The sequence below is a fragment of the Podarcis vaucheri genome, assembly GCF_965113315.1.
Source record: "Podarcis vaucheri genome assembly, chromosome: 8".
Taxonomy (NCBI): domain Eukaryota; kingdom Metazoa; phylum Chordata; class Lepidosauria; order Squamata; family Lacertidae; genus Podarcis; species Podarcis vaucheri.
The window spans coordinates 95,481,061-95,495,871 of record NC_138766.1 but is presented as its reverse complement, the minus strand read 5'-3'; the positions used below and the strand labels follow the sequence as shown (position 1 = coordinate 95,495,871).

General features: G+C 58.8%; 1 protein-coding gene across 6 annotated transcripts in view; it reads right to left on the bottom strand.

The window, feature by feature from the left end:
* The window catches only part of SCRIB (scribble planar cell polarity protein), a 51,677-nt gene that overhangs the window by 24,703 nt on the left and 12,163 nt on the right, over window positions 1-14,811 (bottom strand). For 5 of the 6 annotated variants that reach the window (XM_082235457.1, XM_082235455.1, XM_082235459.1 and 2 more), the window contains exons 4-19: window positions 13,554-13,643; window positions 13,416-13,472; window positions 13,086-13,149; window positions 12,465-12,539; window positions 11,874-12,018; window positions 10,478-10,596; window positions 10,140-10,339; window positions 8,159-8,325; window positions 7,912-8,033; window positions 7,437-7,562; window positions 6,742-7,026; window positions 3,146-3,475; window positions 2,861-2,923; window positions 1,278-1,367; window positions 1,015-1,092; window positions 211-528 (exon numbers count right to left, since the gene is read on the bottom strand). In XM_082235457.1, the coding sequence (XP_082091583.1) occupies window positions 211-528; window positions 1,015-1,092; window positions 1,278-1,367; window positions 2,861-2,923; window positions 3,146-3,475; window positions 6,742-7,026; window positions 7,437-7,562; window positions 7,912-8,033; window positions 8,159-8,325; window positions 10,140-10,339; window positions 10,478-10,596; window positions 11,874-12,018; window positions 12,465-12,539; window positions 13,086-13,149; window positions 13,416-13,472; window positions 13,554-13,643 (2,329 nt within the window). The remainder of the gene's footprint in view (window positions 1-210; window positions 529-1,014; window positions 1,093-1,277; window positions 1,368-2,860; window positions 2,924-3,145; window positions 3,476-6,741; window positions 7,027-7,436; window positions 7,563-7,911; window positions 8,034-8,158; window positions 8,326-10,139; window positions 10,340-10,477; window positions 10,597-11,873; window positions 12,019-12,464; window positions 12,540-13,085; window positions 13,150-13,415; window positions 13,473-13,553; window positions 13,644-14,811) is intronic. The other variant, XM_082235458.1, reaches the window with a different exon arrangement.

The window sequence follows — 14,811 nt, the reverse complement described above, 5'->3', positions numbered from 1 at the left end:
CAGGGCCCCTCCCTGCAGAGCCCCCTGCTCCTCTGTCACCAGGCACGGCAAGGGCCCCTCTGTCCCTCCGTCCCGGGAGCATGAAGTGCCCCCGTCAGCGAGGAGCCAGGAATAAGCGCAGAGGCCGGGATCGGGTGTCGTCGAAGCCCCTGCCAGGCGGCTGCCGGCCAGAGAGAGGCGGTCCCCCTCCCTCCCCTCTCCCCTCCTCACCGTGTCCCCCGGCCGGTAGGGTGTGGAGCCCTTGCCGCCAGCGATGCTGAAGCCCAGTCCCCGCTCGTTGCGCATGAGGCAGGTGGAGAGGCGCTCCGTCAGGGGGGCTCCCTCAGGCCTCTCTGGGAAGCGCAGGCCCACCCCCCGCCGCTCCCGGGGGCTGTAGTCGTCCTCCGGCCGCAGGGGGGTCACCGTGACGGCGTTCTCCGGCTCCACCATCCGCTCTCGCAGAACCGTCATGGAGACCGTGGTGCCCGAGCCACGCAGCGCCTCCACCGCCACGTGGTGCTCCGCGCACTGCAGAGGCACCCCGTTCACCTGCCGGGGGCGCAAAAGAGGGGGCTGGCTCAGGCAAGTGCCCGGCCCCAGACCGGCTGCAGAGGGCCCCCCGGCCCCCTCCAGAGAGCCCCAAGGGGAGCCTGGCACTGCTTTGGTAGGCAGGCAGGCAGGCAGGCAGCCCCCTCCCATGGCAGTCTGGCAAGGGCCATCTTCTCCTCCCCCTCTGCAGGGCAACGCAGAAGCAAATGCCCACCTAGAGCTGCGAGGGAGCCTGGGCTGCTGCTGCTGCTGCCAATTCCAGCATGTACTTATTCTGACTGGTGACTCAGGCCCCAGGCAGGCAGAGACCAGCCACGGGCAGGAGGCCAAGGGAGACGCCATGGGACCTGGCCTGGAAGGGGCTGAGCAAGGCCTTCTACGCCCAGGACAGGGCCTGCCAAAAAGGGGGTGGCAGGAGGGAGCAGCTGGCCCTGGGTTTATGCAGATGTCTCCTCCCCAACCCACCTAAGGGGTCCCACGACTCACCTCCAGGAGCTTGTCTCCCACCCGCACCCCTGCCTGGGCAGCCGGACCCTCCTCAGAGACGCGGGAGATGAAGATGCCCTGCAAAGAGAGGGGAGCGGTCAGGGGGGGCTTCCTGGGCAGTGGCAGCTCAGCAGCCCGACTCGGCTCCCCAAGTCAGCCACTCCAGCCAAAACGGCCACTCCTTTCCCTGCCCCACAGCTGCCCCAGGTCAAGGGGACCCCCAAACCCCAAGTGGAAAGCCTCCCTGTTGCAGCTGCCCGTACCTCATCGTCTCCCTTGTAGGGGGTGGAGCCTTTGCCCCCCGCAATGCTGATGCCCAGCCCCCCCGTCTGCCGCACAATGCTCAGGGTCAGCTGGAAGCAAAAGGGGGCAATGTTAGGGGAGACACAGCAGCAAAGACATACGGAACGAGGGGGGCACCATGGACCAGGGTCTGAGCCCATAATGAGGGGTGAGGAAGCAGCCCCCCAAGCATCTCCTTTGGGTGCCCACAAGACCTGCCATCCACCCCTGGACCAGGTGGCCAATTCACCGCCAGGGCCACCTACGTGGGAGGGGGCTCCCATACATCTCACCAGATCCCAGGCCCCCTGAAATATCTCCCACTGCCAGCCACCCACCTTCCAAAACACTCCCCCTTGCCTGAAGAGGAGAAATCTGTGTCTGTCTTGCAGCGCAAGGCCAACGGAGACCCTCAGGGGGCCCATCACCCAGGACAGGCCTGAGGTGCTCTTGCTTTTCTCCACCCCACCAGCTCTGCTACGGGGAGGGGGGGGGATCCCTTGCTTTTGCCAAGGCAAGGCCACAGAGCAAGTGCTCAGGCCCCAGGAGAGCCGGGGGGGGGGTAATGCCAAAGCCCTCCGGCTAGCGTGGCAGAGCCTTGTGCAAAGAGGGTTGGGGGAAGCCTCTGGCCACATTCTGGGCAAGCAAGGTGAGCTCCCCCTTGGTACAAACCGGGCGGCCCTTGAACACTTTCCACCCACCCCTCAGACTCCCCACCCCAGCAGGCAAGAGGCGTGAGCAGAGGTCCAGCAGGCCAGAAGCTCACGGAGGGAGCCCAGCAGGGTATGTGCGTGTGCCCCTATGGCAGGGGGTGCCCAGGGGAGAAAAAGGCCCTGGAGGCGTCTGAGGGCCCCCCCCCCACTCAAGCAGAGGGGCATGGGGGCCGAGAGGCAGCCTGAGGGGACAGAGCAGCAGCAGCCAGGCATTTGCCAAACCTGCCAGAGCCAAGCTGGGCTGACTTTAGCAGCCCTAAGTGCTCAGGGGAGATGGGGCCCAGTGGCAGCTCTGCCTCCTCTAGCGGGGACCCTGAAGACCCTCTGGAGAGGGAGGAGAGGGAGGCCCTGGCGCAAGGCATCTCCCCACCCACAGCCCCCTCCTCTCCGGGGAGCTCAGGGGCCCCGGCTGCTCTGCTGGGGAGAAGCAGCTGTGGAGTCTCTTTCTGGGCTTGCCAAAGGCCTCTGGCAGGGACACCTCTTCTATCCAGGACGGAGGGTGCCAGACACCAGCACTTTCAAGGAAAGCACCCCCCTGGGAGCACTTGGGCTGGCTCAGGGGGCTGGGAGGGCTGCCCCAGACTCCTGCTGGGGAGAAGAGAGCTCGTCTCAGGCCAAAGCACCAGTCTGCAGCCAAGATGGCCCTCAGTTCCTCCAGGTGCCAGGCTCCACAGCCAGCTGCCTCCTCTCCTCACCTTTCTCCCTCATAGGCATGGACTAAAGCCCTGCATCACCCCCCTCCCCAAGTTCAGGTGTGGGAAGACAAGAGGGGAGGAGAGAAGCTGCCACCACAGTGCAGAGAGGGGCAGCCCCTGCAAGCCCCAGGGAAAGGGGGGGGAGGCAGTACAGACCTCTTCCTCCTCAATGCGAGCAGGCTCAATCAGCAGATTATTGGCTTGGTCAAACGACACCCCCTGTTAGGACAGGAACCAGCAGAGAGGCATGCGGATTAGTGGGGGGGAGGGCCGGGTGGACCGCCACCGGGTGGGGGGGGGACACAGACAGAGGGCGGGAGGGAGAGGCAGAGGGGCAGGCCCCACCCGAGCATCCAGGAGCCCCAGCACCACAGAGAGAGAAAGAGAGAGAGAGAGAGAGAGAGAGGGGGAGAGAGAGCGCTGCCCCCCCCAGGTCCCTACCTTGGTGGAGGAGGGTGGGGCAGGTGCAGCCCCATCCTGGGCTTGGTCTCCATCCCACCTGGCCTCCTCCTCTTCCTCCTCCTCCTCCTCTTCCTCCTCCTCCACGGGGGCGGCCTCCTTCTCCTGGGGCCCCCCCTCAGCACTCAGCCCCTGCAAAAGGGCCACCACTGCCTCTGGCCGGGGCAGCTGGGCAATCCTGAAGTGCTTCTTGTAGTGGGGGGTGTCTTTGCGGATCAGCCGCTGCTTCCCTGCTGGGAACGGGGGCTCTTCCTCCGCCTCCTCTTCCTCCTCGCTGCGCACCAGTGTGTCTTCTGCAAAGTGCACCGTGGGCTGCAGGGAAAACACCCCCATCGGGGGGGGGGCTCTCAATACAAGCAGGCCAGGCAGCCTCTTCTGCAGGGACCTATTCCCCTCCCCTCCGGAAGAAAAGCCTGCTGGATTGGCCCACGGGGGACCCCCAACCAGGGGACAGCTCCAAGCTGGACCGGAGCGCCTCTGCCCCCTCCAGCCCCTGGCCTTCAGCAGCAGGGCTGAGGAGCAGAGCCATCCTGGCTGGCAGCCCCAGAGCCTCCTCCGGCCGGAGCCTCTTTTAAAGCCCTCTGGGCTGGTGCTTTCACTGGCGCCTGTGGGAGAGAGTTCCATAGTTGAACGATGTGCTGCTTCGTGAAGAAGTTCTTCCTTTTATCCGTCCTGAACCTTCCAACTCTGGGCTTCACTGGATGTCCACCAGCTCCAGAGCAGTGAGAGGGAGGAAAACTGCCCTCTCTCCATTTCTCCATTCCAGGCCTGTTTTCATAAACGTCTACCATGGCGCCTCTGATTTGCCTTTTCATAGGAGAATTGCTTCATCCCCCCTGATCCTTGGGGTGCCCCTTTCTGACCTTTGCCATCTCTACAATATCCCTTTCGAGGTGAGCTGACCAGATCTGTGTCCGCCTGGGTGTGTTGGGGCGGCTGGGAGCCCTCTTGCTCTCTGGGGCAAGGCCTGGCAGGGCTTCTCACGGGGCTGCCAGCTCTCTCTTATGGCAAGGCCTGCCATCTTTGCTGGGCTCGGGGGTCTGCCAAACAGGCAAGCCTCTCCCTTCTGAAGACGGCAGGGGAGCCCAAGGAGCCCCCACTAAGCCGTCCTGCCCCTTGCAGGGCTGAGGTGCAGGTTTAAGAACAGCACACACCCCATTTCTACTGAGCTCAGCCTGCTCTGAGTGCCCTGGGGGAGCCACAGCGGGAAGGCCCCTGGGGGAGAGGGAGGCCCCCACTTCTGCCATTAAACAAACCTGAGGAACAGAGAGAGCCTTAATCTCAAATCCCAGAGATTGGTTTCCTACCACGGGTCAGGCCAAAGGGCCCCCCTCTAGTCCAGCCAGCCAGGTGCCCCCTATGCAGCCCCCCCCCCCAGTACCAGCATTCAGAATGAGACAGCCCCAACGGCGGAGGCACAACAAAGCGGCTTTGCTGAGCCAATTCACGGAGGAGAGGGCTCTCAATGGCTGCTGGCCAGGATGGCCTGCTCTGCCTCCATGGGCAGAGGCAGCAATGGGCCTGAATGTCTCTGGCTGGGAACCACAGGAGGCGAGACCTGCTCTTGCGCTCGACTCGGGTTCTCTGGCTTCCCATAATGGGCAGCTGGTTGGCCACTGTGAGAGCAGGGCGAGAGGGGCCCCAGGCCTGGTCCAGCAGGTTCTTATTAGGGTCTTACTAGCACGACCCCCCTGCAAGGACAAGCTCCATCGTTCAGCTATGCACCCTGCGCAGCCTCCAGTGACACAAGACCCTGCTGCTGCTGCTGCAGGACACAGGAAAGGCCTCTGAAGGAGGCAGATCCCACAGGGGCCACATCGAACCTGAAGAAGCCTATCCCTGGATTCATTTTTTAAAATTTTTTAAATATGATATTTATTAAAGTTTCAAAGAAAAGATTACATAAATAAAAAGAGAAAAAGAGGGGGGAAAACAAAATACAGAAAAAGATAACATTTTAAAAAACAACAACACATCAATCTTTCCGTACCTTACATTTCATTTCCTTACTTCCCTGACCTCCTCATACCTCCCTTTTTTGTATTCCAGTTCTATTAATTAATTCAGCAATTCCTTTCCCTCTTTGTTTTTATTTTAATCTTTTAACTTAATAAATTATAACTTTGAATTTTCATCTGTTAACAATCCATTTTTACATACACCTTAATAACATTGCTGCTAAATCCTATCCCTGGATTCAAGGAGTGTCTGGGGGAAGCCACGGGGCAGGTGAAGTTCTGTCCTTTGAGGAGGGTCTTCAGCCTGGCCCAGTGGGGCTCTCCTTTCACTTTCCCAACCTGCTTTCTGGCGCTGACCAGCCCCTGCACAACCTCTCTGGGGGTCTCCTCATCAGCACCACCAGATGTACTCCATCACCTGCTCTGCCTTGTGCCAACAGATTTCCCTCAGTCAAGTTTCTTCTGAAACTGCAGGTGCAACACCCTTAAATGAAGCCCCCCAGCACCCCCCCGATCCTCTTGGGATCCTCTGCTCCAAGGCAGCGCTCAAAGCCCCCACCCAGGGAGCGGCCAAGCCTGTTTCAAGCAGCCCAGCAGGTGGGGCGTCTCCAGGGGGTCCTGGGCAGCCCCAAGCCCCAGGCAGCAGGGGTTGCCCTCTCCTCTTACTCCACCACATCCAATGCATCTGGCTTGGATTATTACTTTCTAGGTCTTAAATGTGTTTTTATTGCCTAATCACTTGTTTGCCACTGTGGGTCCTTGAGAGGAATGGGGGTGCCCTACATTAAAACTGGTTTAAATTAAACTGAGGAGTTTTTTATTGCACATAAGCATTCACAAAGGCAGCAAGACACTCCTCCGCGGCCCCTGGGCCAACATGTGAAATAAATCCAGAGTGCAAGGCTTTCTGTGGCTCCTTTGACCCCCCCCCCGCGCCTCTTTGCTCTGGCTATTTGGACACGGCAAAACAGGGTTGATAGAACTGAAGGGTTGGAAGGAACGCCAAGGCTCTTCCAATCCAGCCCCTTGCAGTGCAAAACACTCATAAGCAAGAAAAATGCCTTGCCACTGAATTCACACAGCAAAAACATTTAATGAGGGTCCTCCATACACAACCAAGTGAAAGAAAAATTCCTCAACGTGGCAGCAACATGCCCAGCGAGTGATGATGCCACCCCCTGCCACCCTGCCATCTTCTGTGTAGAACAGAACCCCATCCATTGACCTGGCCTCCCCAGCCCCTAAGAAGCCGAGTCCCTTCATGGTGCCAACAGCCTTCCAGTTCCCCAGGAGGGGTCCTGGATGTGCCCTTCACCAGGCAAGAGGCGGGCAGATCTCCCTCCCCCAGCCCCTTGGCCAAAGGCTGCCCTGTGGGACAAATGGGGCTGCAGGGAACTAGGGAACACCCCTGCCCCCACTTCCTAACATGGCCACCAACACCATGGCATCCTTGGGCAGCCCCCCCCCCCATCCTCTCACAGCCCAGCAGGGTCTCTCTTCTTCCCTTCCTCAGCCGGGCTCAGCTCCCCCCTCCCTGCTGCTGCTTCCCAGAACAAGGCAGGGTATCTGACTTTGGCCCAAGACGTTGCCACAGAAGAAGCTCCCAGAGGCTCACTGTACCTCATTGTACTCCAGCTCCTCCTCCTCCTCAGGGCCAGCTGGGGCTTCCTCCACAGCCACCCCGGCCTCCTGCTGTGGCCGCCGCTGCCGCCGCCAGCCTTCCTGCTCCTCCTCCTCCTCCTGCCCCTCAGGGGCCCTCACTGCCTCTTCTGGCCTCGAGGTCTCCCGCAGGTGCTTCGCTGCTGCTGGCACTGCCGCCGCCGCCTCCTGGCAGCTGGCAGAGATGGTGCTGCTGGAGACCCGTGAGTCTTCACTGCGGTTGGAGGTGGCACTCAGCCTCTTCTCCTGAGGGGCAGGATGTGGAATGAGTCAGCAAGGGCACAAGACAGCTGCACTGCCTGGCACCCAGCGCCTGAGCCCCTGTGCAGGATGGGCCTGCAGCCCCAAAGGCCACAGCTGGGCCAGGCCAGGCCACCCCCTTTGCCCCATTCAGAGCCCTCCGGCCCTAGATGGGCCTGCAGCAAGTCTGCAGAAGGGGCTCATGTCACCAGCTCCACCACTGCAAACCTGAGCCCGGTCTTGGCTGGGGAGGGCAGGGTATAAATAAAATTTTATTATTATTATTATCATTAAACCTCCCTCCAAGGAAGCCTTGTCCAGGCCCACTGCCCGGTCCCGCTCTGTGCCTCCTTCTCCCCCTCCTGCAACATTTTATATGATGGACACTGCCCAGAGCCCACCCCACGCCCCCTCACCTCTGAACTGGAAGAATCCCGCTGGGTGTCCAGTTTGGCAGCAGATGCCTCGCTGCGGCGCCCTTCCATCACCTTCTTCATGGACTTCAGCTCACTTGGGTGGGGAGTTGCTCTTCGCTGCAGGCCCTGTGAGCAGGAGCGGGGTTAGAGGTGGGCAAAACTCCCCCACCACCTACAGGCCCCCAAGCAACTGCAGAGGCCAGGCTCAGCTGCAGCAGCCGCAGTGACAGGGCAAACACAGGACAGAGGCGTCAGCGCTCACTTGCCCTCCTCCCCCATTTCCCAGCTCTGCTCCCAGGAGGACCCACACAAGGCAGGAGCACAAGCCCAGAGCCCCCCCCCCCCGCCCACTCCGGGCTCCAGAAGGACAGGGCAGGTGATGGGCACCCCCAGCTCCCAACCCCACAGCCACATCTGACAGCCCAAACCAGGCTTGGGGAGGACAGGGAAACGGCCCCCATCTCCGCCCACTTACCCTCCTCTCGGCCCCCGGCTCCTCATCCTCATCCAACTTGGGCTCATCCACAAACTGGATGACGCTGACGCGGTTGAGGTTGGTGTCCATCCAGCTGTCGTCCAGGCTGTTCTGCAGGTTCTCTGCGGGAGGAGAGCAGAGTCAGGGATCCTGTGGCCCCAGCCAGGAGGGTCTCCACCCAGCCCAGGCAAGAAGCCCCCCACTAGAGCAAGCCTGGCCGGGGGGGGGGGCAGGGAGCAGCATTTACCCAGGCTGGGCGACGGCTGCTGCGGGAGGAGGTAGCAGGTGAGGACTTTCTCCCCGGTCTTCTCGTCATCCTCCGCCTGGAACTTGAGCATCGGCTGCGACTGGTTCTCTGCCAGCCAGAGCGCCTTCAGGTTGAGATTGGTCAGGGCAAAGGGCAGGTGCTGCAGCCTGAGCCAGAAGGAGGAAGGGAAGAAGGATGAGGCCCCCTACCAAGAAGGCCCAGGCCCCGCCCTCCAGAGGGCTCACGGGAACCTGGCCCAGCCCCCTCTCTCCCTCTGCGCCTGCTTCCTCCCAAGGGACCCTGCACTGAGCCCTCCGCGCAAGAGCCAGAGAAGAGTCTGCAAAAGGGAGAGGACCACAAGAGGAGCCATCTCTTGCAAGCTTTTCCAAGCCACCTTTCAAGACAACAGGTTTCCAGCAACATGCAATTTCATTTTGCCTGGCACCTTCATTCTACACCTTTAGGCGCCAAGCAAAAACATTACATTTTAACCAGGCCTTTGGTTGATTTGATTCACATCCTATGCCCTTTTAAAATGTGAGGGTTTTGCGGGGGGAGGGGGGTATTGGTTTGTTGTTGTTGTTGTTTTGATTATGTATTTTGTGGTTTTATATTGTGATTTTATTCTGTGAACAGCTCTGAGACCTTTGGTTTTAGGGCGGTATATAAATTCAATAAATGAGTAAAATAAAATAAAATTCTAACTAACGCTACCACCACAAATAGAACAACCACTTTAAAGTAAAGCAGCCACAGTAAAATACGATTCAAGACACAAGGCTAGACGGTTGACTATCCATGCGCTTCTTGAGACTCTCAAGGGAGGTTAGTGAGAGGAGACTTAACTTTACAGAAAGAAGCCTTCCTGACTCTGCTTCCAGAAGAACTGATTTTCTATACATTGAAGGATTAGATCCAGTACATTTCCACCAGTATTCCTGGCAGATATGTTAGGCTAACCAAAGCCCCTCTTTTTTCCTTAACCCTCCCCCCAAAGAGGTGTTGCTACACCGGCTACTTTCCAGTCCTCATGTGTGGAGGCTGATCTGAGGGCCAAGTTCCTTTTTACCATTAGCAAACCAGCAATTTCACATTTGAGCTCTTGAGCAATGGCACAGTGAATTGAAAAGGTCTGGCTGGTGAGTTCTTGAAAGGCAAAATGGGACTTCTGGGAGACTGCTAAGTACTTGCCAAGACCAAAAAAAGCAGAATCAGGGCAAGAGAAAAACAGCCCTCTGCCACACACACACACACACACACACACACAGGAGAGGAAGAGAGGATCTTCTGCATGGCCATTGACTCTGCTCACACCTCCTCCTTTGCAACTGCAGAGTCCATTGGTCCATCTGGCCAAGGAGCCCACAGGTGAAGCAAACCCCAGAGCAGAGGCCCAAAAGAGACACCTGTCTGCACACCTTCAGGGTGCCCCCCCCTGCCAAGAGGGGAGGAGGGACTCTGAGGCTGTGGGACCCAACTTGTGCAGCTGTTTTGCCAGTGAGGCATGCCTGCTTGTCGCCTTTCTGGCACCTGGCAAAGTTTTCCATTTCCCCCGGCCTTTGAGTTCTGATAATACTTTATGACCGATCTTTGTATTGTAGGTGAGAGATGGGGTGGAAACTGTGGGTGGAATTCAGTGGGGCTCTGGGACCAGCATTTGTGCAGCACAAGCGCTGCTGCCCCTCTTGCCCAGCCCCCTGAGCCCACTGGTAGGTGGGGCAGAGGGAGAGGAGAGGGCACGCAAGGTTATTCACAAGGGAACAGGCTGGAGGAATGGAAGTTCTGGACTCTTAAAATCTCTTCCCCCCTATAGCAGGAGTGGGGAACATTCCGGGGTGAGGGGAGGCCCCAAACGCTGTGGGTCTCCTGCCCGCCCCCCAGGCCCGGCCACAGAGCGGCAGAGCTCCTCTCTGTCCCAGCCCAAGGCACCGATGCGCAGCTGACAGCCCAGAGGCCCAGCACACCCAGCGCACTCGCTCACCTGTTGCCTGCCACGTCCAGCACGTGCAGCTCCACGGTGCCGGCCAGCTCAGGAGGCAGGAACTCCAGGCAGTTGTCCCGCAGAGAGAGCACGTTGAGGCTGCTGCAGCCCCCAATCTCGGGGGGAAGCGCCATCAGCCGGTTCCGGTCCACATTCAGGTTGGTCAGCTTGGTGAGCTTCCCCAGGGCCTTGGGCAGCATCTGAGGAAAAGCCTCCGGAGTCAGAGAGGGGAATCCCAGCTCACATGGCACCCAAGGAACACCAGCTGCCCCTGGGGCCACCCCACCCACCCCCAGGGAGAAAGGCCAGCTGACCAGGCAAGAGCTCAGCACACTCACCGTCAGCATGTTCTCGGTCAGGATGAGCTCTGACAGGTTTTCACAGTCCCCAATGGCCTCCGTCACCTCCCCCAGCCGGTTCTGGTCCACTTTCAGGATGGAGAGCTGCTTCAGCTGGCCTGGGCAAAGGGCAAGAGCGCCATGGGCCACACTGCACCGGGGGGGGGGGCTGCACACCCCCCCACCCCAGACAAGGAGCAGGGGGAGGCCCAGGCACAGATCCAAATCCACTTCCCACTGGCACATCCCAAACAATTCTGCATACCAACTGGTTATCCTAACATTTGCCAACAGCTAATCACTTCTAACAGCTTTAGCAAAAGTGACGCGGTGTGCCGCTTGCCAAAGAGAGAATCCCACACCTTTTGCACGAGTTAGAAACCAGGCCCAGCAGTGCCTGGGGAGGGCAGCATCTCTCCAGCAGATGAGGAGAAAAGGCCCCCCTGAGGAAGTCTCGGAGTACTGAAGGAGGACGCAGGATCACCCAGGCTGGTCTGCCAAAGGGGTCTCTCTGCTGACAGTGACCCCCCCATTTCTCTTTTAGTTTCCTCTGCACTGTCTCTCCCCACTCCCCAGTCATTCCATTGGTGGGAGCCAAATCATCCGCTGAGCAACATCACTGGGTGCAACGCAAAGGGAGAACATTGGATGGTCTCAATACTGGATGGTGCCTCCTCCAGGCAGGGCCCAGCACGGGGGGGGGGGGGGGCTTGCCAACCCCAGGTCCACAGGATCCGCCCAATAACCACCTGGCACGTGGCCTCCCGTGCCAGATGTGTAAAACTGGGCCTCAAAGACAGGTACCATATTTTTCTGTGTATAAGACGACCCCTATTTTTTTTAACCCAAAATTAAGTTGCTTCACTTTTTTGGGGGGTGGGGGAGGTCACTTCCACCAATCGCTCACCTGCCTGCCCGCCACTGCGATCACTTGCCACAGCCACTGCCAATCGCACACCTCACCGCAGCTGCCAATTGTCTGCCTGCTCGCTGCCATCGACAGCCCAGCTGCCCACTTGCTGCAGCCGCCAATCACCTGCCCAACTGCCACTGCCAATCTCCTGCTTGCTGCTGCCATTAATTGCACATTCCCCCCCTCTGCATTCACTAACCATGTACAAGGCAACACCCAATTTTTGCCCACATTTTTTTAAAGCAAAAAGCATCATCTTATACATGGGAAAGTACGGTATGTTCCTCCTGCTACCTCAACTACGGAGAAGTGTAGCCAGCCTGCTGCGCCTGAGCTGCTTCTTGTTTCCTGAGTCAGATTTGTCTGCCCTCTCCCCACAGAACCCCCACCCAAGAGCAGGTAACTCTTCCCATGTTCCCCAGGAGGCGCCCACATCCCAATGGGGCCTCCCCCCCCCGGTGGCCCCACAACCACCCGACTCACCAATCCCATCCGGAATGGACTCCAGCAGGTTCTGCGAGAGCAGCAGGTCTGTCAGGGCCGCCAGCCCACTGACCTCGCCCGGCAGATGCTCCAGCTTGTTCTCAGAAACATCCAGGCACACCAGGCGGCGCAGATTGCCCAGCTCCTGCGAGGGAAGACCGGCAGGGTGGGCGGGCAGAGTCCTGCAGGGACTGATTGGTGCCTGCCCCGCGGGGCCCTTCCTTTCCCCCTCCCCAAGGGCCCAGCTAGGCTCCTCCAGCCTGTCTGCTGCTGCCTCCCTGTCTTTTGCTTTGCCTAGCAAAGCCCCGGGAAAACCCTCCTTCCCGCTTCTGTGGTTCTGGCTTCCTTGCCACGGCAAGACATCCTTGAGGCCAGGGGGCCAAGGCGCTGGAGTTGCTTGCAGAACGCCAGGTTCTTTGGTGTGTGGTGCCATCCGCCTGCTGTCCTGCTTCCATTTTCAGGATTCACCTCAGAACGGAAGTGTTGGCTTGCTTGCTTGCCTGCTTTTCCAAGTGCCTTTTAGGACAGCAAAGACAACCCCCCCCCCAACCCAGAACATGGCCCGGCCGGGGGCTTGGTGGGGGCACTCACTGGGGGCAGCGACGACAGCTGGTTCCTGTCCAGCCACAGCTCCCGCAGATTCGGCAGCGCGCCCAGTGTGTCCGGCTGCGGATGAGACAGAGCAAGCGGTCACTCAGGAGGGCGGCTGCTCAGGACGCCCTGCTGCGCCCGGCAAAGAGGCTGCCCTCCAACTTGTGGGCCCCTCCCTGAGTTGAGGGAGGGGAGTGTCTGGTGGCAGCCCGTTCACAAAAAGAAAATGAGATGAGGAGGGAACAGCAGGATGCTTCTACAGCCCCCGAGTGCAGGGGAAACTCCCCTCCCAAGGGCCATGTTCCCGCCTGGGCAACCTTCTGGGGGCCACATGCCACTAGTGGGTGGGGCCACAGGAAAAAGCCTGCAGAGCCCAAGATGAGACTCTTCCTCCCATACCAGAGGCCACAGCAATGCCAGATCCATCTCTCTCCAGCCAAGCAAGCAAGGAGCCAAGGAAGAGCACTGAGAAGGGAATGGAGCGTGGCATGGAGGGGCATGGCCTGGAAGAGCCCAGAGGACCAGGCAAAAGCAGCCTGGAGGGTAGCATTCTGCCCCCCAGTGGGAGGCTCCAGGAAGGAAGGAGGGGAGACCCAAGTTCCCACACCCCACAGCACTCACCAGCACCTCCAGGTCGTTGCCCCCAAGGTCCAGTTGCTCTAATTTGACCAGGAAGGAGAGGGAACTGCAAGGCAGAGAAGGCGCTCAGTCAGGGGGCTGGGAGTCCTGAGCACCAAGAGGGAGGGGCGGCAAAGAATCTAGGCCCCCCCCAAAAAAAAAACTCCAAGAAGGTGCTGAAAGCTGGAGTGCCGAGCGATCCTCAGGCTGCCCGCTTCCAGAAGTGCTGGTCCTCCACTTAAGGGGGTCACCCACCCCCACTGCCCAGCAGAGGCAGGCAAGAAGGCAGACACCCCCCAAGACAAACTGGGGGCCACGCTTGCACACACTCACGCAGGGAGAGACTTGAGCAGGTTCTCGCGCAGCTCCAAGGTCACCAGGTTGGCTAAACTGCAAGAGAAAGAGGGAGGTTGGCAAAGCAGGCCGAAAGAGGCGGCCCCTCCTCTCCCCCCCCCCCAGCCAAGAACTCACTTGCCAATGTCACCGGGCAGGCTTTGCAGGGAGACATCATTCAAGGCCAGGTGGCACAGGCTGCGCAGCTGGGTGAAGCCCTCCGGGAGCCTGGGCAGAAGCAGAAATGACAGGCCTGGGTCACTGCGCCCCACGCAGCTTGCGCTCCCCCCCCCCCCGCCTGCTCCTGCGCCACAGTCCATCCCAGCAAGACGCAAGGAGAGGCCTCCACCTGCCTGCTGCTGTTCCTGGGGAACCGGCTGGCACAGCTCCAGAAGCAAGAGAGCCCCACCTTGACAGGGGAAAGGGCCCAGAAGGACCCTGGGATACTCAGCGACCACAGGAGAGAGATCCGCCTTTGGGGCCAAGTTCCACTGCTGCCTCCGCCACGCGCAGCGCATTCCGTGTCAGGAGACCCTCCAGCAAGGGCAGCTATGGAATTCTGCTGGATCAGGCCAAAGGGGCGCATCTAATCCAGCATCCTGTTCTCACAGTGGCTGACCAGATGCCTCAATGGGAAACCAAGAAGCAGGATTCCAGCCCAGAGCCCTCTTGCCAGCAGCGGGCACAAAGGCACATGGTGGGAGGTGAAGCAGAGCTTCTGTGCCCAGCAGCCACTGAGAGCCCTTTCCTCCTCCATGAATTTGTCCAATCCAAACCGGTGGCCTCCTGAGTGAGGGAGTTCCACAGTTTAACTCTGTGCTCTGTGAAGAAGCCCCTTTCCTTTCCTTTATCTGCCCAACATTCAGCTTCACTGGACGCCCACAAGTCCCAGTATTACAAGAGAGGGAGGAAAACTTTAATCTCCCAATTTTCTCCATTCCAAGCTTAACGCTATATATTTTTTTCCATATTTTTAAAAATGTAATTGCGTGTTTAACACAGAAAAAAGCCCACCCATCCCCCATCCCCCAATCATACAACTTTCATACTTTCATACCAACCACGACATACAACTAAATACCGAGTGACTTCCCTTCCACCCTTTTCCTGGTTTCTTTACTTTTCTACTAAATCGCATATTCCAAATTTTTAATCATCACATTTCTTCCTCTGTTAATTTCTATTCTGCTGGATTTACTCAAGACCTGCTATGTTATTTACCTGTTTATACCGGCTCTTAAAATATTCAATGAACATTTTTCAATCCTCCTTATATTCTTCACCATCCTTTTCTCTTATCCTACTCATTATACCTGCCAATTCTAAATAGTCAGGCTTTTAACTGCCACTCTTCCTTAGTGGGCACTGTACTCATTCTCCACCTTTGGACCAGTGA